The sequence below is a fragment of the Pongo abelii genome, chromosome 1 (assembly GCF_028885655.2).
Source record: "Pongo abelii isolate AG06213 chromosome 1, NHGRI_mPonAbe1-v2.0_pri, whole genome shotgun sequence".
In the NCBI taxonomy this organism is placed as follows: domain Eukaryota; kingdom Metazoa; phylum Chordata; class Mammalia; order Primates; family Hominidae; genus Pongo; species Pongo abelii.
Genome location: NC_071985.2, coordinates 163,159,700 through 163,184,407, shown reverse-complemented (window position 1 = coordinate 163,184,407; position 24,708 = coordinate 163,159,700). Strand labels below are relative to the sequence as shown.

At 36.3% G+C, this 24,708-nt stretch overlaps 1 protein-coding gene and 1 pseudogene across 13 annotated transcripts in view; both read left to right on the top strand.

The window, feature by feature from the left end:
* LRRC7 (leucine rich repeat containing 7) overlaps positions 1 to 24,708 on the top strand; it is a 1,078,250-nt gene that overhangs the window by 880,755 nt on the left and 172,787 nt on the right. For all 13 annotated transcript variants that reach the window (XR_008514343.2, XM_063711876.1, XM_054533117.2 and 10 more), the window contains one exon: positions 7,299 to 7,362. Coding sequence is in view for 12 of the 13 variants with exons in the window: in XM_063711876.1 (XP_063567946.1) it covers positions 7,299 to 7,362 (64 nt within the window). In the remaining variant the exon portion in view is untranslated. The remainder of the gene's footprint in view (positions 1 to 7,298; positions 7,363 to 24,708) is intronic.
* On the top strand, positions 368 to 2,556 carry LOC129050656 (peptidyl-prolyl cis-trans isomerase NIMA-interacting 1-like; annotated as a pseudogene).

The window sequence follows — 24,708 nt, the reverse complement described above, 5'->3', positions numbered from 1 at the left end:
CTTCTGTGTTCCTATAGCAATCTATCCATACTTTTATCGTGGCACTTATCACTCTGTGAAGTAATTATTCATTTAAAGGTCATTCCCATTTAGAAAATAAGCCCTTCAGAGTAGAGGCTGTGTAGGATGTGCTAAACATCCTACAATGCACACGATAGCCCCCTATGTCAAAGAATTAACCAGTTCAAAGTGTCAGTAGTGCTGAGGTGGAGAAACCCTGTATCTCTGGAATCTTTGTAACTCCAGTGCCCACAGGGCGCCTGCCACAAAGAAGCACATTATAGGAATGAATGAATGATTGATTGCTCACAAAGAACAATACTAACATAAAAATACCATGAGTTCTATTTTATTTTTCTGAGAAAATCTTACTTGTTTGTATGCTCATGAAATTAAAAACCCTGTTACATATGTTCATCTAAAAGGAACTTTTTTTGGACAATTTGACAGAATGATTATAGTTTAGCAACTGGCACACGAACAAGAAAAGTAATAGACTGTGTTATGGACTGTCTAAAATCTTGTGGGTAAGTGAAGACAGTCAAACTTAGAAGAGTGAAATATAGCAAATAATACTGAATGCCATCTCTGAAAACATAAATAAGAATGTAATATTTTAAAGGTACAAAACGTAGGGAAACAGCAGAAAGACAACTTCAAAAGTGGAAAATGTAATGACAGAATAAAACTATAGTGATAATAATTAAAAACTGATGGAAACTAGGGTCATATAAATAAAATGAGATAAAATTAAAATAGAAGAAGTGGTATTTTAAATAAAATAAATAAGCTTCAGGAAATGGGTCATAAAACCCTATGGGACAGCTTTTCTTTCCCCCAGAACAAGCAAAAGAAAATAATTGTTGCCCATTCAAAAGAATGTCAAAGGAATAGTAGGAAGCTATATTATAAATTTTAAAATATAGTTTCCCGGGCATGAAGTTATGAACCAAAGGTTTCAAAAGCAATAGAAAAAGACTTAGAGGTGGCATAGAGTGTACCTTTCTTCCCACAAAAGGAATCGATCAAATTTAAACTACACTAATAAAAAGGTAAGAAATAATTTTTTTAATACATTGCCTTGGTCAGAAAGCATCTAGAGGGTAGAGTTTAATTCTAAGTGCCACCAGGCCCTCAGAGATAGGAAATGTTTCAGGCTCTACAGTCCATAGGGTATCATTCTCAACTATTCAGTTCTGTGGTTGTAGTACACAAGCAGCCAAATGTATTTGCTAGATACATTAGCAAATAAATATGACCATGTTCCAATAAAACTTTATTTACAAAAACAAGAGCGTGAGGAGGAAAGATGGCGGACGAGGAGAAACTGCCGCCCGGCTGGGAAAAGTGCATGAGCCGCCCCTCAGGCCGAGTGTACTACTTCAACCACATCACTAACGCCAGCCAGTGGGAGCGGCCCAGCGGGAAGAGCAGCAGTGGCGGCAAAATCTGGCAGGGGGAGCCCGCCAGGGTCCGCCGCTCGCACCTGCTGGTGAAGCCAGTCAAGGCGGCTCTCGACCTGGCTTCAGGAAATCACCGGAACCAAGGAGGAGGCCCTGGAGCTGATCAGCGGCTACATCCAGAAGATCAAGGCAGGAGAAAAGGACTTGGAGTCTCTGGCCTCACAATTCAATGACTGCAGCTCGGCCAAGGCCAGGGGAGACCTGGGTGCCTTCAGCAAAGGTCAGATGCAGAAGCCATTTGAAGACCCCTGCTTTGCGTGGTGGACGCGGGAGATGAGCGGGACAGTGTTCACGGATTCCGGCATCCACGTCATTGTCCGCACGGAGTGAGGATTGGGGGCCCAGGCCTGGCCTCGGGGTTCCCCCGCTGCCTGCTGGCCAGTGGCCGAACCCCCCACTCCCTGCCACCGTCACACAGTATTTATTGTTACCAAAATGGCTGGGAGGGGGCCCTTCCAGACTGGGGGCCCTGGGGTTCCCCACTTCCTGTCCGTCCCCAGCTGGGGCTGCGACCTCCAGACTCTCCATTAAGGAACTGACTTCAGCATGGGTGGGAGGCTCACAGACCCAGGGCAATGTGGTGGGAGGGGTGTTCCGAAGAGAAGATCTGGTCAGCAGAGCCGCCCCATGTCCCACCAGGTCCTGGAGGCAGATGCGAGGGCCCAGAGTTGTTTCTAGTTAGGCCACGCTTCTCTGTTCAGTAGCAAAAGCAAACACTCGTGGGCCCAGCTGTGGGCCCTCTGAGCAATTGTGCAGCACCCTTTCACCCCCAATTAAATCCGGAACCACTTAAAAAAAAAAAAAAAAAAAAAAAAAAAAAAAAAAAACACACACACACACCAAGAATGCCAGATAGACTTGAGCATGCTCTGTTTTGGAAAATAAACATTGGCAAATTTTAGTACTAAATTGAATAATCAATGTGTTTAAGAGTCTGGAAACACTATTATACAAGGGATTTAAGAGATCATTAATATTTATCCTATACAAAGATAAGTCTTATTACTAATAAAATATTCCTTAAGACACTGAAGCATAAGATATCACTCATTTCTTCTTTTAATAAAATTAGTTTTGTCTTGGGCCTCAACCACTGGACTGGCAAAAATCCACTCTCAGCTTTATATCATACTCTCCTGGTACATCAGTGAGAACTACGGAATTCATAGAATCCCAGAAATTGCAGAAAGACCTCTGGTCTTTAGCTCATTATGGTTCTCACTAGAATACATGTTGCCTAGAACTAAACAGTCAAGTCAAAAGCAGGTGACCTACTATTCCTATGAGCATTTCTTATTCACTTGCCACACTTGGTTACTTGGTCCTTCATCTGGGCCCCCAATACTTTGGTGCTTATTGTTTGTTTGTTGGGTATGTGGTCTCAGAGTAAGGTTTGAGAGAATCTGCCACTCGATATTCCCAGGCTCAGAAGACAATTTAATTCTCTCCTCATGGGCCCCAACTATTCCCCAACCCCCTTTCCCTAGAAGCACCTATTCAGTGGTATAGATTTAGTGAGGGGTGTAGCAGATGTTCTCCTTACAACATTGGCCAAGGTTTCACAACCATCTTTGGGCTGCTGGTGGTCCCACACAGGACGTTCTGGGTATCTTGAAACATATTTTGAGATCTAGGGGGAGAAAGGAGACTGATAGATTTGGAAAAAGTAACAATGCAAGAAAGTGGTAAACTCCAAGTAAGTCATGCAAAAGGATGAAAATGGAATGTGGGTTAAAAAGGAGAGTTCATTTTCAGGTAGAGTAGATAAGATTTTATTCCTCGAGTCTTTATTTCCAGTGAAGACTTTTTGCCTGAGCTCCAGACACACACATACACACACACAAACACTTTTTCCTAATATAAGTGTCTTGCATTCACCTCAAAGCCAATACACTATTTAAAATACAATCCATTACATTCAACCTATCTCCACCTTAGATTTATTCCATTCTAATATTCTCTCAATCCTATTCAACTAAGAGACTATCTTTAATTTTTTCCTCTCCTTTACACCTGACATCCAATCAGTCATCATCATTAATCAAGTCATGTCTTTTTCCAAAGCATCTCTCCTATCTGCCACCACATTATTCATATTGCCATTGCCTTATTTCTGGCCCCAATTATATCCCACATGAATTTCAAAACAGTCTGTTATCTGGCCTTGTGGCTAGCATATCCTCTGCCCCATTGCACACATCATTCCAAGTTGCTAATGTGAGATTTCTAAAATAAAAACCTGGTATCTTTTTCCTACCTGAACCTTAAAGCCTTCCATTGCCTTCAAGCTAAAACTCAAATTCCTTGACTTGACACAGGAGATAACCTCATGATCTAGTGCTTACCTACATATTATTTCTTACTACTTCCTACCATTTTTCTTATTTCTTATCAATTCTTACATTCTTTCTTTCTTTTTTTTTTTTTTTTGTTTGTTTGTTTGTTTGAGACGAAGTCTCACTCTTGTCCCCCAGGCTGGAATGTGATGGCACTATCTCGGCTCACTGCAACCTCTGCCTCCCGGACTCAAACAATTCTCCTGCCTCAACCTCCTGAGTAGCTGGGATTACAGGCACCTGCCATCATGCCTGGCTAATTTTTGTATTTTTAGTAGAGACGAGGGTTTCACCATGTTGGCCAGGTTGGTCTCGAACTCCTGACCTCAGGTGATCCACCTGCCTTGGCCCCGCAAAGTGCTGGGATTACAGGCGTGAGCCACCATGCCCGGCATATTTTTCTTACTATTCCTGCTAACCCGCAGTTCCTTGAATGGACCGTGATCTCTTCCATCCTACCTCTTTGACATTTTCTCCTGAAATGACCATCTCCCCTGACTCTCTAACCTCATCAGCTCCTCCAAAGTAAAGCTTCAGTAAAGGCTTCTATTTTCTATTCCTACCTCCCCCAAGGCTGAAAAAGCACCTCTCCTTTTTGTTCTCTAGCAACCTACATGTATGATTTTTATGGCAAATGCCATATTGGGTAGAAATTGTTCATTCCACTTGTAATTTCTCTCGATTATGAACTATTTAATACTGGGGACAACACCTTTCATCTTTAAAACCCTAAAACTTGGGAAAAAATAGAAAATCAATATATTTTTGTTATTGAATAAATAATTTTGAGTGATAAATGGGTAAAAAGCATATTGAATAGAAGAAAGAGCATTGGCAAAAATTTAAAACTTCTAAAACTAATCATCTCAAAATTACCACTAATCTCCATGTTGTCAAATTGAGTGGTCAGTTCTCAGATCTGTCAGTGGCTCTTGTCACAATTGGTCATAGCATCCACCTCGAAATACTATTCTTGCTTGGCTTCCAGGACTTTATGCTCTTCTTATGTTTTCTTCTATGTCCCTAGTCACTTTTCAGTTTTATTTATTTATTCTTCATATCCATTTAGACCTATTCTCTTTTTATCTACATTTACGCCCTTGATGATCTATATTCTCAAGACCTCACAATAGTATTTTTTCTTCATCTGTTATAGGTAAATGCACAAACTGGCCCAGTTGGAAAGACTTGACCTAGGCAATAATGAATTCAGTGAGCTGGTAAGCCTTCTCTATGCTGCCATGCTCAAATTATGTCTTTCCTAGACTTTTTTCTTGATGTCTAGGCTTGTTTATGCAACTGAATGATAAACATCTCTAGTTGACTCTAGAGTAGAAATTTCCAACTGAACACCTAAAACTGAACTTCCAGTCTACCCAAAGCCCTGCTCCACCTGGTCTTCCTCATCAGTCACTTGCAACTCCATCCTTCTAGTTGTTCAGACCAAAACACACCTTTAGTCACATTCATCTCTCATTCCCCACAGCTGATTCATCAATACATTTAGTTCTTATTTTAACTATATCCAGAACTCAACCACATCTCAACACCTTTGCCATTGCCTTATTTATGGCCACCACTGTGGCCATAAATTTCTTATAATAAGAAATAAGAAAAATGGATTTGGTCCAAGCCACCATCACCTCTTATTTGACTTATTACATTAGCCTCCTCTCTGATCTTCCTTCTTCTACTGTTGTCCCCCTCAGTCTGTTTATAAGCCTGCAATCACAGATATTCTTCTAAAACAAATCATTTCAGAAACATCATTCATGAAAACCTTTCAGTGACCCCCATCCTACTCAGAATCAAAGCCAAAGTCTCTACATTGTGCTGTAAGATCGCATATTATGCAACTCCCCATTACATCATCTCTTTACTCCTCCCTCTCTCTCTCTTCTTTAGCCATACTGGTCTCCTAGGATGTCTTCAAGCAAGTAAAATGTCCCTGCTTTAGAATCTCCATATTAGCATGCTTTTTCATTTCCTTTCAGCCTTGGCTCCAATTTCATATTCTCATTGAGGCCTTACCTGATCACCCTACTAAAAATTAAATCCTTATATTAATTCTTCCTATCTACCTCCTCTGCTTAACTTTTCTCCGTAGCACTTTTAATACATTATTTTATTTTATTTAATTATTTTGTTTACTCTCATTCTTGCCTACTGAATGTAAAGTCCTTTGAGGTAGGAATTTTTATCTGTTTTGTTCTCTGCCATACCCCAGATCAGCACATAATACAGCTCTCTCAATAATAGTTGCTGAGTGAAGAAAGAGTACACACATTTTTTGCATTTCTGAGTATCTGATAGTGTCTGGATTGCAGTAATATTTCATTTAAGGTTCATAAAAGCCCTGTAAGGTAATTTCTACATCCATTTTAAATGTGATAAAACTAAAATTTCTAAGATTTCAATCAACGGTGTCTCAAGAATTCCTGTATAGGCAGGACTTAAGGACAGAATTCTGATTAGTGGAGAGATAAAAAAAATCTTTCAGAAACGCACTGTATTTTCTCATAGTGTATGTTTACTTGAGAGTGCTTTGAGAAATGCTGACTGCATATGGAATGCACTTGGGTTCCCTGAACCTTTGACATCAGCTCTTGCCCAAGGTTTGTGTATTAGTCTGTTTTCACACTGCTATAAAGAACTGCTCCAGACTGGGTAATTTATATAGGAAAGAGGTTTAATTGACTCACAGTTCCACATGGCTGGACAGGCTTCGGGAAACTTAAAATCATGGCCGAAGGGGAAGCAGGCACATCTTACATGGCAGCAGGCGAGAGACAGCATGTGAAGGAGGAACTGTCAAACACTTATAAAACCTTCAGATCTCATGAGAACTCTCACTTTCATGAAAACAGCGTAGGAGAAACCACCCCCATGATCCAATCACCTCCCACCAGGTCCCTTCCTCAATATAGGATTATGGGGATTACAATTCAAGATGAGATTTGGGTCAGGACACAGACCAAAACTGTATCAGTTTGACAACTATTCATAGCTATAGCAGCTTTCAAGTCAATATGTTTGGGAGACAATGACTACAATTTGTCTATAACAGAAGTTCATTTAAGGGAGTAGAAAATAATAAGACTGATGATGAAATGGTGCCATATTATGAGGTTTTAGAATGGTTTGCTGAGAATTGGTTTCAGCCATTGATTCCCAAACCTGTGGTGACTCTTAAAAATATTAAAGTGGGGCCCCACCCTACACCTCCCACTGGTATAGATATTTAATAAGCTTCTTGGATTTTTGTTAAGCAGCCAGTCCTGCATGCCAACCACATTGGCATTTGTGAACAGATGCTGTAGCTTTTCAGATGGCAGTTTGCATAGATTTTGTGTATTTGAGATTTACTTGTTGCTGAAGAGTACCCCCAGTTTTGTGCACTATACAATCAGGTAAATCTGACAGGAAGGTGGTTGGAATGTCTTTTAGAACAATGTATCATGCGCTGCCTCACAATAGTATTTTTCTCCATCTGTTATAGGTCAATGCACAAACTGGCCCAGTTGGAAAGACTTGACCTAGGCAATAATGAATTCGGTGAGCTGGTAAGCAAATGCATTTTCTAAACTTGATAAATACCCTTCAAGAGATTCTTTCTTTTGCTCTGTCTTTGTAAACCAAGGTATTAACTCGATTGCACATTTGCATTTGCTAAATGTAAAAGTAAAAACCTGGAAGTTAATATTAGCTTTCACTTTTTGGAAAAAAAGATGGAATCGAGCCAGATACAAATTGATAGTTTTGAGGACCAACTATGTGACAGGTACCATGCTTAGTATGTTACATATGTTATCTCTTTTAATCCTGATTGGACATGTTGCCATTTTAACCTAATGGAAATGAACTTAAAATGGTCACTGTCATACATAGCTATTAAGTGACTGAACAGGGATTAAACCCAGACTTGATTAAATGCAAAGACCGTACCTTGAAAACCTGCTTTGGAGGCTTCTTGGTGCCATTGCATGAGAGAAGTAAGTCACCAATGGCATTCTGGTTCTTACTATATTGAAAGCGTCTTTCTAGTGAACCCATATTACTACTTCACTGCGGGCAAGACTGGCAGAATTCTGCCTGCTCCTTTTAAGCATCCATTTTGTTTAAAATTTGCCTGAAGACCAAAATCTCAAATGCAAATCAGAAAGCATATACTTCTTTACAAGACGACCCAGCTTTCTCTATCCTGAAGTCTTCCACTTGAATATCTCAAATTTCAAAAAATTCAGTTCATCTAAAGTGTATTTTAACTATTTTAAAATTAAAACATTTAAGTAAGCAATCCATTCCCTGTCCCAGGTCTGTTACTAGCTATGTGACTTTGCGCAAGTTGCATAACCTCTTTTCACCTTATTTTCCTCATGTATAAAATGCGGATTATAATGTTCTCCCTCACACATGGCTTGTGTGAGAATTAAATGAGAAAATGTATGTACAGGACCTGGCAAAATTTATTCTAATAAATGCCAGTGTGCAAGGGTGAAAGGGTTTAACTCACACTGTATTTTGAATACACAAAGAAAATTAATTTGTTTTACTTCAACCGTAGCTAATCTGATCATTACCCCAGCCTCCATCAGTTGTTTATTAAGGATAAAAACTGAGTTTTATTCTTCTGTGATTAAGTTTAATCTGATTTAAGAAGTTAGATAGTCCCTTTAGGTTGTTTTCATCTTTCTTGCATAAAAATTCCTAGTCTCTCATGTTCCTCTCTCCATCCCCTGCTTTCCTCCCTAAGATGGAATTTGGGTATGTGCAGAGGAGGCTAAATTTCTTTGTGACCTGGGCAATAAGGACTGTCTGGCCTCAAGCTAGTTTTCTGAAGTAGATTGGCAGCACATGCTGGTCTCTGGGCTGCTGTCTGCAGCTGATGCTGCCTCCTGTGTTAAATTGTCAGTTCTGAATCCGCAGTCGGGTCTTTGGGCTCAGATAAAACTCTCTAGGAGCATTGGCCATCTTCCTCTTTGGGCATTGCTATACTCAGCTCTCACTGGCTGTAAATGAATGAGACTGTGCCCTGTCCTGCCTCCAGCACAGGATGAGCAGTCCATCCCCAGTTTGTGTTGTGAAGGGCCCTCACCAGCCATGACCTCAGTAGTGGCCCCATGGCCTGTCTGCTGGCTCTTAGAGTCCACATAACATACAAACTGAGAGACACCAAGTAAAGCTGAACTCCAGAGACTTCTTTGCCTGTCATATTACACTGTCAAGTTGACTCTGCTTTGGATATACCTAGTGTTGTTACAAAGCAGTTTGCAGGGTGGCCTCAACACAGATATTAAGGCAAGAGTACCTCGTAAATACATAGCTTAATGCACCTCAGGAATTTTTAAAGGAGATATTTATTAATGTAGGTAGAGAGATTGGTGAGGGTGGTAAATAACAGATAGTGGCAAAACTAGTAGTTTTATACTTATTGTTTTAAAAATAAGTTGTTAAAGACCTAAGATCTACCCACATTTTTATTAAGACATGTAGGTCAGCCTAATAATTGAAAAACATGGAGGGTACCTTTGGGTCTATAGCTCACTCTCTAACTTCAACTTCCTTATCAGTACAGTAAGGGCATCAATCTCCTCTATCTTATAGGCTTTTTGAGAGAATTTCATGCAAGATAATCTACAACAGACATTCAGTATGTTAAATGAATTTCAATTCTGTCAGGTATATTATTCTGCAAGTGTTTCATATGAATATGTGTGAATCAGTATTTTACTGTAAAGATTTGGGTCAACAATGATGAAAAGAGTGGGTTTATTTTTCAAAACTAGATGTACTAAAAGTAAATTTTAAATTATTTTACTAATGTATGATTTATGGTATCTAAGAAATCCTACGAGCAGAAATAACTTTTATTTTGTGTTATGCCAGTATTTCATGCCAGGCACAAAAGAAGTCTCTTTCTATTTTCTTACTTTTGCATTTGTTCTAGGAGGTTTTATTTGGTAGTGCTTAAGTATTTGAAGAGTATAACTGTGGAACTTTACATTTCTGATGTTACTCACTTTTAATCATAGCTTGACTATTACTAGTCATATGCATGGAACTGGCTGTTGTTGTAACGGTAACAACTTTGAATGAGAAAATAAGAGATTTTGCTCTGATAAGAGACCTCTAGAAACAATGTCATGTGGAGGAGAGGAGATCAAATTCTATTCTGTAGCTAGATATTGACACCGTAGGAGATTATCATTAGATGATTTATTTTTGATGACATGGTAAAGAGACAATGTGGAGAGTTGCTGACTATAATTTTAAAAATAAAATATGAAGCCCTAATGAGAACAGAAGTTGGCTTGCTTGAGAAGCAATGTAAGTGTCCCAAATAAGATTCAGAGTAGAAATATCTACTTATAGAAGCATTTGTAATAATGAAAAATCTAAACAAAGGGAATTATTTTATATTTTTAATAGCAATTATCCCCAGAATATATTGGACAAAGTTCTGAGAACATAATAGATATTTTGGGGGGTTTTTTTGCTGTTTCTTTCATGAATTGCTTTGCTCAACATAAGATGAATAAATGTTCATTTTTAAAAAAATAGAAAGTTAAAAAGTGAAAAAATGAGAGTAAGGATCATTCATGATCTCATCCTATATATAACCATTATTAATATTTTTTGGTATATTCTTCCCTTTACTCTCATTTTCTTTAATGAAGTCAAAGAAGTATTATTTGGGGTCAGGTCAGAGATGGAACACTGTTAGTCTGATGTATGGAACCAGATAACAACCCTTAGGATCATCCTCTTTGCTGACCATGGCCAACCCTCCCCCTAATCTAGACCGAGCTTCCAGCTGCAAGCCTCCTTCACTGCCTCCCTCCTCCCCTCCCTGTGCTGGAAAGAAGAGGGCTGTTCTGTAAAGGAGAGTGTCACTTAAGGCCCCAGCAACTCTGCCATGAGAGCCTTCATCAGAAGAGTCAATTATAAGAAGCAAAACGTGCTTTTTTGTAAGCCAGAAAGAAAGAAGAGCCCAGCCCAGAGGAGACTAACAAACTAAGTGAGAAGTAGTCTATATGTGGTTTAGAGTTCAGGAATTCAAAGAAAGCAGCATGGGTAGGGACCCACTGACCCAGAGTGGCAATGGGTAGCAGGGAAGGAAGGCAGGGAGTACAATGGTTATTGGAGCAGCATCTCCCCTTATGTGAAATTCCCTTGTCTTTGCCCCCACCAAACCCCTACAAAGGACTCCTAAAAAGAATAACTGGGGAGGACTATTTCAAGAAGGACCTGATTTCCTTGTCCTGTGCTATTCAAGCAGGGAGTGCTTGAATAGATTTAAAATTTTACTATAAGTATGGCATAATACATACTGGTTATATGTGTCTGCACAGATATTTCTGCCTACCAAATTAGAATTATAATATGCATTCTATTTTATTTTAAAGCATGGTTATCAAATTCGAAATCTAGATTCTTTACAGGCATTGTAATATATAACCTTTCTTTGTTGCTAAACTAGAAAGACTGCCAAATAATGGATACAAAATAAACACTAAATTAAGTTGTCTATCCCTGATTTCTAATGAGATTGATGATTTTTTCATATGTTTATGGCAATTTGTGTTTCCTCTTTTGTGAAATGCCGGTTTATGTATTTTTGCTCATTTTTCTATTGGTAGTCATTTTCTTTTTGATTTATGAAGATCTTTAATATATTTCACATACTAATCCTTTGTTGTCTGTAGGTACTACAGTTATTTCTTTTCAGTCTCTGGAGAGTCTTTTTATTTTCTACCTGTTATATTTTGATGGATAGAAGGTCTTAATTGTAAAATAAGAAAATGTATACTTTTTTGTGGGTAGCACATTTTCTGTTTTGCTTAAGAAGTCCTTCCCTCCTCAAAGCCAAAACATGTTTTTCATATGTTTTCTTCTAAACGTTTGAAGGTTTAATTTTTCATAATCAAATTCGTTTATATGGGGGGCTTAATTATTTATACTGTGTACTGTGTATTTTTTTCCAGAGACTCAGCTTTCCAAGCACCATTTATTAAGTAGCATTTCCTTTCCACATGGATATGAGTATCACCTCTTAACAAAATATGATTTCTGTACATTCATGAGTTACTTTCCTCATTTTCTAGGTACAAAAACTACATGATTGTAATTAGCACAAACAATAAATTTTGACAGTGGATAGGGCAAGTGTCTCAAACTTAGGCATCTGGACATTTACTTTTTGTATACATTTAGAATTAGTTGATCAAGTTTCTCAAAAAGAAAAAATGTTAGGACTTGATTACAATGGCATTGACCCTATAACTCAATTTTTTATTGGAATGATAATAAAGAGTTGACATTTCTATCATATCAGTTCTTTTTAGGCATCAACATGACATACATCTTCATTTATTTTCTATTTTAATATCTAAGTTTTATAATTTTCTTCAGAAAAAGATTTCACACATTTTTAATTAATTTATTCCTAAGTACATTATTTTTAAATTGTAGTTATAAATGTACTTCTTTAAAAATTATAGTTTCCAATTGCTTGTTGCAGGTTTTTATTTTTTCTTCCAAATTTATTTAAGGTCAGGTGGTGCATGTGCAGGTTTGTTACATGGATAAATTGCATGTCACTGGGGTTTGGTGTACAAACGATTTCATCACCCAGGTAGTGAGCGTAGTACCTGACAGGTAGTTTTTCTTTTTTTTTTTTTTTTTTTTTTTTTTTTGAGGTCATATGCTTTATAGTGGCAGAATCTGAACCCAAATTTCCTGATTCCTGAAATACGTTACTCTTGAGTTCTCTTCTGTATAGTCAATCTTCACCCTCCTCCTATCCTCCACCTTCAGGTAGGACCCCAGTATCTATTATTTCCCTCTTTGTGTCCTTGTTGCTCAATGTTTAGCTCCCACTTATAAGTGAGAACATGTGGTATTTGGTTTTCTGTTCCTGCATTAATTTGCTTAAGTTAATGGTCTCCAGCTGCATCCATGTTGTTGCAAAGGAAATGATTTAATTCTTTTTTAACACTGCATAGTATACCATGGTGAATATGTACCACGTTTTCTTTTTCCAGTCCACCATTGATAGGCATCTAGATTGATTCTGTGTCTTGGCTATCATGAAAAGTTTTGCAGGTTTTTTTACTTATATCTAGCTATCTGCTAAACCCTCTTAATAAAACGAATAATTTGTTTATAAATTATTTAGGGATTTCTATGTAACTAATCAAATACCCTGTGAATAATCAGTTTGTTTTCTTGCACCTCAATTTTTAAACACTATTTCTTTCTCTTGCTTTATGTGTGACTAGTACTATGTTGAAGTGAAGCAACTATCATTGTGTGATTCCTGATTTTAATGGGAACACCTATAATGTTTTGTCATTAATAATTGCTTTACCATTAGCTTTGTATAGATATTCTTTATCAGGTTCATAACATCCCTTCCTGCTTCTAGATTACTAAGAGAATTTAGCATGAACAAGTACTAAACTCTATGGGATGTTTTGTCTGCATTTATTGATATTCCATTTTTTCTCTTTTATTCTGTTAATACAAAATTTCTAATGTAAAACCACTTTGCATTTCTGAAATACGTACGTGATCATGATCTAATCATGATCATGATCTTCTATATAAACTATTTGGTTCATTCCTGCTTGGAATTTGTAAAAATCTGTACTCATTAGTGAGATTTGTATACATTATTCTTGCATACTTTATCTGTAGGTTCATATTACTCATCAGTTTTGGAAAATTATCAGCCCTGTCTCTTTAAATGTTTCCTTTTACCTATTTGCTCTGTCTCTCCTGCTGGAATTTGGATTAAATAGAAATATGAATATAAAATCATAAGTGCTTAGGAATCACTAGCTAATTTTATTAATTATTTTATATATTTTTTTCCTGAAAAAGCAATCAATCAGAGAAGAGGAATTTTAAAATATTTCTTTCATATCCTTAAAGAGAGGCTTTCTTACCTTTTTACATAAAATTATACAGTATTAATTTCCCCAGAACTTGGAGACTTGATGATGAGGTCATTTTGAGAGTGTTTTCAACTTTTTTTAACTACTTAATGTACTCATTACTCACAAAGATATTTCTAAATTATAGGCTACTCAATTTCTGGATTAAAGAACAAAATATGATTTTAAAAACAAAACATCAAAATGATAGCAGCAAAAATATTTAAAGAGCAAGAAAAGTTATTCTATGTGAAAAAGAAAACAATGTTTAATTTTGTAAACACAGTGTAAAGTTAGATTGAATTTAAAAGTTCAAAAATTCAGCAGGAAATAAGTAGTGTCATTTTAACTAACATTTGAAACAGTAAATCAGGCAGTCTTTATAAAAACATTTCATAAATTCAGCCATCCACGAACTATATTAGAAGACTTGTACTCTATAAAACTTCTTTATAGAAAAGCTTTAAAAAAAAATTCTGCACTCTACAAATCACCATTTTAAATGCTTAGTAAGGCTACAGATTATAATAAGTGAGAATTGTTCATCTCAATATTCAAATGGAATTTGTTTCTGTTGGCTTTACTCACTTTATTTCATAGAGTCAAACAAAAATTTCAAGGAAATGAATTGAACAAAAATTCCTAGAATAGAGATATTCTGAGCGATACATTTGACAAGAAATAGATGCTTTGGGCTAAATAAATGATATGAATGTGTTTTCATAGAAATTTGAGACAGTTGAGTACTTATGCTAATGTTTTCATTATAACTAAAATTGACTAGAATTAAGTTAAACTCATTTTACTAAAAGCATGGTAGCCAATAGTCTCACCTCCCTGGTTCACCGAAGGTGTGCTCATTTTTAATTACCTAAAATGCATGTATACCTGAGGCAAGCACTATATTTACATAGCCAGTAATTTCCTTATAAGCAATTACAGCATAGGTTTGCCACACCTAGTAATCAAATTGTATAATTTATTCTTCAAGTTGTACTCACTTTTTAAAAAGAGCAAAATAATGAAGTACAATTTGTCATCACATAACTGGCCACCCAATTTTAAGGAAAACACTTGAAACATGCTAATTTACTCCTCCATTTTTCTACATTTGTAAAGCCACTAAGGCTGTAGATTATATATATATATATCACAGACATTCCCAGAAGTTATTAATACATCAAAAGAAACTTGAAAATGAAACTTATTTTTGAAGTTATTGGGGGTATGTCAATTTCTGTATCAATGAGAGTCCAGTCAGCAGGTGAAAACTATACTGACTATTTAACAAAGAAAGTTTAATAGAAAGATGGTTTATCGTGTATGAGAGAACTGAAGGAGCCAAGGGGGGGACACTGAAAAAGGAAGTATGAGAAGGTGAAGTGGGTCTTTGACTTCTAAGGAGGGGCACCCACAGGCTACTGCTGGTGTCTCTGACATGAAGAGGCTGATTCTAGTTATGTGGAAAAACTACACACTGGAAACACTTGCTGTTACTGAATTCTAGTGTCACCACAGTGAAGTGTTGCTGAGGAAGTACAAAGAGAAGCCGAACATAAATAAAAAGAACAAGTCCCTCTTCCTCCTCCAGCCTCTCCCCAGGACACTCAATTGTTAGAACCTAACATGGAGCCACTTGTCAAAATGGCAGTGTGGCTAACCCCAGAATTACAAAGTAGAAATTAGAAGAGTTAGCTCACAGCTGAAAAAGCCACTGTTTAATAACCAGCAAGTCGGTACTGTGTCCTGAAAACAATAGACAAGGGAAGTGTTGATTTTTGTGACTCAATTTTGACATCATTTTCTCCAGAAAGTTTTCCTTGCACCTAGCAGAGTACCCAGCTCCCAACTGGTACTTGACGTTTGTAGAACAAATCATTTGATTTTAAAAGCAAACAGATCGGTCAGTTCTCATCATCAGAATCACACCTATATAAATACAAATTTTTAACTCTAAACAATAGTAGAGGTAGAGAAAATACTTTCATTTGTCTGAAAAGCAATCATTCCATAGTTAGCTGTCTTTTGAAGCATCAATCCCAATTTACTTTGAGACATACTTCCAAATGAGTTTCTTGATGAAACTTTAAAGTACAAAATTTGAAATTGTGACCAATAAATACATACGCATATGCAAATATGCATATGTACATAAATAAATAAATCTGCAGTCCCACTAACTCTGAAATTTGAAAGGAATTCTTGAAGAATCATTCAATTAAAATGAACTTTCTGGCTGAAACTAATTACAGAGATACTTCTTTCAGAGGAGGATCAAATTGGGGTCTCCACTTTTATCAATGCAACATCTCTTGACCTATGGTTTTAATAAGCAGACTCCACTATCATACATAGAAGTAAAGAAACTCATTTTCTTGCTCTTGAATTTTCCCTTTGCTGGCAGTAAAATAAATCATCTTTGCTTCTGTTTTCCAAGGAAGCAGCTTTCTCTCATTGCCATTTCTCATTAACAAAATATCATGACTGGGCACTATGAATGAAATTAATTAGCTCGGTTTGCGTTTCCATAAATGGATTTTTCTGAGAACGGCATGTATCTCCATGCAGTCAAATACCCTGGTGATTCTGTCAACGGTTTCTACCAGAGAAATTGAAGGGGGAATAATATGTAAATTAATTAAAAGCTCCCTGATGGAACCAGCGTAAAGCATATTAAATAGGAGTTCAAATGTGTAATCAAGACTTTACAAAGAATCTCCCCCTGCAAAAATAAAAAAAATCAGACTTTACAAAGAAAATAAAAGTATTCTGCAACCAAGGAGTAAACCCTATATACGACTCCTATTCACAACTCGAAAACATACTTGAGTTGTGAATAGGAGTTGTAAATCACCCCAAAAAACCAAGAAAAATTATATTTAAAGTAATTCAAACTAAAATCTTCATTTATATGCTGAAATGGAAATATCTGGATGTATTGCCTAAAATCAAATTAATAGAAAACAAACATTATTTGATTTCAGGTTTCACAACAAACCAAAACTAAAAGTAAAAACACTGAGGAGAAATATAAAGAAAGGAAAAGATGACATGGGGTGGGGAGATGTCATTGGTTAGTCTGGCTGGGTAAGCTTCATTCTCAGAAGGTAGCATTTTTGTAAAAACCGAAAGGAGGTCAGGGAGTGAGCCATGCAAATGTCTGGCTGCAAGATTGTTCTATGCAGAGGGAACAGCAAGTACCAACACCTGATATGAGACCAAGCCTGACCTGTGGACAGCAAGAAGCCCAGAAGGACGCAGTAGAGGGAGATAAGTTAATTTGTGGAGTGGGAGAGAACCCTGTAAGACATTTTAAGGATTTAGGATTTTATTCTGAGTAAAATGGGAAGCTCTTTGGAAGGGTTTGAGCAAGTAGAACCTCGATCTAACTCACATCAAATTATGTTACTTTATATTACATTAGGTCATATTAATTAATTACATTATCAGGACCACTTTACTATGTTGAGAATAGACGGGTCAGGCAGTGTCAAGGTAGAGTCAGGGAAACCAGTTAGGAAGTTATTGCAGTAATCTAGGCAGGAAATATTAGCATGCTGGATTAGGGTAGTAGCAATGGAGGTGGTAAGAAACCAATTTCTGGGTGAATTTTTAAAGTATAGCTAGAAGAAGATATGGTAGGATCTGAATTTTGTAAATTGGGAACACCTATCAAAAATTAATACAAAATTAGAAATACATAATTAGATACAAAAGGGAATGTTATTCAGAATAAAAAAAAGAAACTACAAATTTTAAATTACAAATAAAAATCATAAAATATAATTTTGAAAGCTGACAAAATGCCACAAACATCATAAAATCCAGGAAAATAACATAATAGCACACATCTATAATGCTTCCTCCCCCCTTACATTTTGGTTTCATGCTCTTTGACAGCCTTTCCATGTGACAAACATCGTGTAGTATTTTCTTTGGAGATTATAGAAAAACAATCCAGTCTTTCCTCTAACATGATTTTTAATATTGATAGTTTGGAAATGCTTACAATTTTCATTGATATGCCTTGCAGAATTTTAGGATTGTTGTCAAATTTGGGAAAACATTTGCCTCCATGTATTCTAAACCTTCTTTTTCCTCCACCACCTATGTACTTATGGTGCCAGGAACCAAAGAACAGGTTTATGTCTCAATACATGCTCTGGCCCTGCACCTTCATGTTCTGATGATCAGGTGAGTGGGCACAGTGGGCAGTAGGAGGATTTCCAGAAGCCATTTCTAAATAAAATGGCTAGCTAGCACAAGTTAAGTACACACAGAAATTATTGCAAATCATATAAGCATATTCCACAAAACGTGTATGAAGGGTATCCCCATACAACTTCCTTTTAGCAAGCTCTGCAAAATGCCTGGGGCCATTCAATCATCATAGGACATGAGAGAAATTGCAACAGAGGGGAAGCAAAATAGAAATTCTAGTTAAAATATCTTACTTTTATCCAGAATTCCAGGCCTACATATATACCTGTGTTACTTTTCTATTTCTGAATGGTAACAAATTACCACAAATTCAGTGTATAAAGGCAATACAAAATTATTATCTTACAGTTCTGGAGGTCAGAAGTCCTAAAATCCGGGTCTCATCAGGGCTGCACTCCTTCTAAAGGCACTAGAGGAGAATCCATTTCTTCTCTTTTCCCAGCTTCTAGAGGCCACTTGCATTCCTTACGTGGCCCCTTCCTCACATCGCCTTGATCTCTGCCTCTATCATCACATTTTCTCCACCGTCTCTGACCCCCTTGCCTCTCTCTTATAAGGACATTTGTAATTACACTGGGCCCCCTCAGATAATCCAGGATAATCTCTCCATCTCAAGAGCCCTAAATTAATCACATCTGTAATTTCTTTTACTATGTAAGGTAACATATTTATAGGTTCTTGGAATTAGGATGTGAACATCTTTGGGGTGTCATTATTCAGTCTACTACAAGTTTGTCCAGCCCTTGGCCTGTGAGCCACCATGTGGCCCAGGACGGCTTTGAATGCAGACCAACACAAATTTGTAAACTATCTTAAAGCATTATGAGATTTTTTTGCAATTTTTTTTAGCTTATCAGCTGTCATTGCTGTTAGTATATTTTTATATGTGGCCCAAGACAATTGTTTTTCTTCCAATGTGGCCCAGGCAAGCCGGAAGATTGGACAGCCCTAGTCTACTACAATACCCAAGAAAATTGAAAATGCTATGTTCACACAAAACGCATACATGAATATGCAAACCAACATTATTGATAATAGGCAAGAAGTGGAAACAATAGAAATGTCCATCACCTGTTGAATGGATGTGCATGATGTGGTATATCCATACAATGGAATAGTATTCAGCAACAAAAAATAATGATTAAAGTTCCCATATGTGCTACAACGTGGTTAAACCTTGAAAACATTATGCCAACTAAAATAAGCCAGAAACAAAAGGCCATGTGTTATATGATTTTACTTATATGAAATGTCCAAAATAGACAAATTCACAATGACAAACAGTAGATTGGTGCTTTCCATGGTCCAGAGGGAGAGGAGAATGGAAAGAATGGGTATGGGTTTTTTGGGAAATGATGAAAATATACTGGAATTAGATAGTGGTGATGGTTGACAACTCTGTGAATATACTAAAAACCACTTAATTTTCTACTCTAAAAGGATGAATTTTATGATATATGAGTTATATTTCAATGTTTTAAATCTTAAAAAGCAAAACAATCTTACTTTTGCAAATATTCCAAAAACATATGGCCAAGTGAACACTTTTCCAGGCTGCCTCCCAGGATCTAGAAAGGAATTCATGCAAATAGGGCTTCAAAGCTTAAGCTTCAATAACTTCAAGGTAAACCTGCCTCTAGGTAGAAGCAACAGGATTTGTTGACAGATCAGATATCAGGAATAAGAGGGAGAGTAGTTAAGTGTAACTTCAAGATTTGAGACCTAAGCAACGTAAAAAATGAAATTTCTAATTCCAAGTAGGAAAAAATAAAAAATGAAAGTTTTTTTTTCATTTCTTATTTTTTATCATGGTAAACACACACACACACACACAGACACACACACACACACAACATGAGATTTACCCTCTTCTCAAATTTTTCAATAGCCATTTCATTATTGTGAACTAATAAGCATAATGTTGTGCAGCAGATCTCTAGAACTTTTCTATCTTCTATAACTGAAACTTTTGCCCATTGAACTGCAACTCCCCGTTTTCCTCTCCCCAGCCCCTGGAACCACCATTCTGCTTTCTGCTTCTATGGGTTTGACTTTTTCAGATATGTCGTTTCAGCAGAATCATGCAGTATTTACCTTTCTGTGACTGGCTTATTTCACTTACCAAAATATCTCCAAGGTTCATCCCTGTTTCTACGTGATAGGAATTTCTTCTTTCTTGAGGCCAAATCATATTTCATTACATATATATGCTACTCATCATTTGATCTACTCATTCATCAGTGGACATGTAGGACATTTATTTATTCATCCATCAGTGCACATTTGGGTCACTTATACATCCCAGCTATTGTTAATAATGCTGCAATGAATACATAAGGACAAACTTTTTTGAAGTCCCTATTTCAGTTCTTTTGGATAAGTATCCAAAAGCATGATTGCTGGATCATATAGTAGTTTTATTTTTAATTTTTTGAGGAAACTTCATATTATTTTCCATAATGACAGCACCATTTTACGTTCCCACCAACAGTACATAAGAGTTCCAATTTCCCCCGCATCCTTGCCAACACTTATTATTTTGGTTTTTTTTTCTTGATAATGTTCGTTATAACAAGTGTGAGGTGATTTCTCATTGTGGTTTTGATTTGCATTTTCCTGATTATTACTGATGTTGAGCATTTTTTCTTATACCCGTGGGTTATTTGTATGTCTTTTTTTAAGAAATGACTCTTAAGTTTCTTTTCTGTTTTTTAACCAGGTTGCTTTACTATTATTGAGTCTTTTTAATTCCTCATATATTTTAGATATTGATCCCTTATCAGACATGTAGTTTGCAAATACTTTCTCCCATTTCATATGTTGTCTCTTCACTCTGTTGATTGTTTCCTTTGACTTGCAGAAGATTTAGTTTGCTGTAATCCCACTTGCCTATTTTTACTTCTTTTGTCTCTGCTTTTGGGTTATATCCAAAGAGTCTTTGCCAAGAACAACGCCAAGAAACTTTTTTCTGTATTTTCTTCTAGAAGTTTTACAGTTTTGGGACGTACATTACTTAAGTCTTCAACCCATTTTGAGTTGATTTTTGCATATGGGGTGGAATAATGGTCCAATTTCATACTTCAGCATATCCAACTTTCCCAAAATTATTTATCAGAGACTATCCCATTGTGGTGTTGTTGATGCCTTTATTGAAAATCAGTTCATTAGTATAAATGTGGTTTTATTTCTGGGCTCTCTGTTTTATTTCATTGGTCTATGTGTCTGTTCTCTGTGCCTGTACCATGCTGTTTCAATTACCATAACTTTTTAGTAGATTTTGAGATCAGATAGTATGATGCTTCTAGCTTTGTTCTTTTTGCTCAAGATTGCTTTGTCTATTTGTGAACTTTTGTGATTTCATGCTTGTTTTAGAATCATTTTTTCTAATTCTGTGGAAAATGTCAGAATTTGTATGGGGATTGCATTAAATATGTAGATCACTTTGGGTAGTGTGGGCATTATAACAATATTAATTCTTCCAATCCATGAATATAGGATATCTTTCCAACTATTTCTATCTTCTTCAATTTATTTCATCAACATTTTATAGTTTTCAGTGTACACATCTTTCACCTCTTTGGTTAAATTTATCCCTAAGTATTTTTTTATGCTATGATAAATGGGATTTTCCTGATTTATTTTTGGACAGCTCATTTTTCTGTATAAAAACTCTATTGATTTTATGTTGATTTTGTATCCTGCAAGTTTACTGAATTTGTTTATTAGTTCTGATTTTGGTGGAACCTTTGGGGCTTTCCATATACAAGAGCATGTTATCAGTAAGCAGAGACATTTTACATCTCTTTTCTATTTGCATGCCTATTTGTTTTTCTTGCCTAATTTCTCTGGCTAGGGTTTCCAGTACTTTGTTGAACAAAACTAGTAATAGTGTGCATTCTTGTCTTGTTCCTGATGTTAGAAGAAAAGGTTATAGTTTTTCAATGTTGAGCATGATGTTAGCTGTGGGTTTGTCATACATGACCTTCAGCATGTCGAGGTACGTTTTTTCTGTACTTAATTTGTTAAGAGTTTTTATCATGAAAAGATGTTGAATTTTGTCAAATACTTTTTCTGCATCTAATAAGATGATCATATTATTTTTATCCTTCATTCTGTTAATGTGGTGCATTTCAAATATTGATTTGCACATGTTGAACCATCCCTTTATTCCAGAGATAAATCCCACTTACAAATGTTCTGTGTGCACTTGAGAAAAATGTTTACTAAGCTGTCGGTGGGTGGAATATTCTGTACATGTCTGTTAAGTCCATTGGTATACAGGGTTTTTCAAGTCCTGTTTTTTGGGTATTTTTTTTTATTGATCTGGAATGTTCTAGCCCTTGTTAAAAGTAGAATATTGAAGTCCCTTACTCATATTGTGTTGCTTTCTATTTCCTCCATCAATTCTGTCAACATTTGCATCATATATTTAGATATTCTGATATTGGGTTTGCATATATTTATAATTGTTATAGCTTCTTGGTGAATGGACCCCTTTATCATTATATAATGTTCTTTATCTATTTTGACAGTTTTTAAAGTCTAATTTGTCTTATATAAATATTACCAGTCTTGCTGTCTTCTCATTACCATTTGCATGGAATATCTTTTTTCATCCATTCACTTTCATCCTATGTATGCCTTTAAATCTAAAGTGAATAGGCCAGGCGCAGTGGCTTATGCCTGTAATCTCAGCAGTTTGGGAGGCTGAGATGGGTGGATCACCTGAGGTTAGGAGCTCGAGACCAGCCTGGCCAACATAGTGAAACCCCATCTCTACTAAAACTACAAAACTTAGCCAGGCGTGGTGGCGCACACCTGTAATTCCAGCTAATCTGGAGGCTGAGGCATGAGAATTGCTTGAACCAGGGAAGCAGAGGTCGCAGTGAGCCGAGATCGTACCACTGCACTCCAGCTGAGGCAAGATCATGCCACTGCACTTCAGCCTGAGCAACAGAGTGAGACTGTGTCTCAAAATAAATAAATAAATAAATAAATAAATAAATAAATAAATCTAAAGTGAATCTCTTGTAGACAGCTTATAGTTGGGACTTGTTATATATCTATTCAGTAACTCTGTGTTGTCTCATTGGAGAGTTCAATTCATTTACATTTAGAGTAATTATTGATGGAGAAGGACTTTAGTATTGCCATTTTGTTAATTATTTTATCCCTGTCTTATAACTTTTTTGTCTTATTTTTCTTCTCTTTCTGTTTTCCTTTGTGTTTCATTCATTCTTTATAGTTATTGGTTTTGACTCCTATTTCATTTTCTTTTGTGTATCATCAATAGGTACATTTTGGGCTTACCATAAGGCACTCATAAAATATATTATAGTTATAACAATTTATTTTAAGCTGATAACAACTTAACTTAAATCATATACAAAAACTCTACACTTTTACATTTCCCCAAGTCCACTTCATGCTTTTGATGTCACAGCTTATATATTTTTATATTGTATATCCATCAATTTATTTTTATAGTTATATTTATATACTGTTGCCTTTTCATTTCTGTACCAGACTTAACAATGGTTTATGCACTACTACAATATTCCCCCTTTATCTGCAGAGGATATGCTTCAAAACCCACAACAGATGCCTGAAACTGTGGATAGTACCAAACCTATATATGCTATTTTTTTACATATACATACCTATGATAAAGTTTAATTTATAAAGTAGGCACAGTAAAGACTAACAGCAATAACTAATAATAAAATAGAACAATTATAACAATATAGTGTTAAAAAAAGTTATGCAAATGTGATCTTTTTCTCTCTCTCTCCCCGTCTTTCTCTTTCTCTCTCTCAAAATATCTTATTGTGGTATACTAACTCTTCTTGTGGTCTGTCAACCTGATAACTGAGAAGGTTACTAGGTGACTAATCAGGTGGATAGTAGGTACAGCATGAATACATTGGACGAAGGGGTGACTCACATCCCAGGAGAGACAGAGCAGGACAGTGTGAGATTTCATCCTGCTACTCAGAACAGTGCACAATTTAAAACTTATAAATAGTTTGTTTCTGGAATTTTTCATTTAATATTTTCAGATTATGGTTGAACACTGGTAACTAAAACTATGGAAAATGAAACTGTGGATAAGCAGGAGATTATTACAGAATGACATACTATGTATTTGTTGATATGTTCACCTTTAACAGTAAGCTTTATACTTTCATATGCTTTTGTGTCACTGTTTAGTGTCCTTTTGTTTCAACTTGAAGGACTCTCTATAGCATTTCTTGTAAGGCAAGTCTAGTGGTAAACTCCCTCAGCTGAACCACTCCAACTGTAAAGTAATTATATTTTACACAGTTCTATTTCCTCCAGTGGATTTTCCCCTACCCCAGTCTTCCTAGGCACTCAAGCAGAGTGCTACATATTGTCTATGGTGAGTGAGCAAGCAGATTTACAAACAAGCACATATCATTTGGGTCCTTCAAGAAATGTGGAGTAGAGGGCCCTTCTTTATATGACCAATTCCCAATTCATAGCCTTCTCTGCACGACTGAATAATCAATGTTGTGATTGATGTGCTAGCTACTTTTACGAGGCGCTCTAGCTGAGTTCCAAATGAAGAGAGCTCCCCAACCCACCATTTCCTCCAGCCATTGATATAGGATTCTTAAGGCCTAAAGCTTTGCTTGACAGCAAGACATGGATGAAGAATTACTGATGAAGACAAGCACATTATAGACTTTCAGTGTTGTTTCGATTGTGCCAACCTGAAATTAGGTAGAA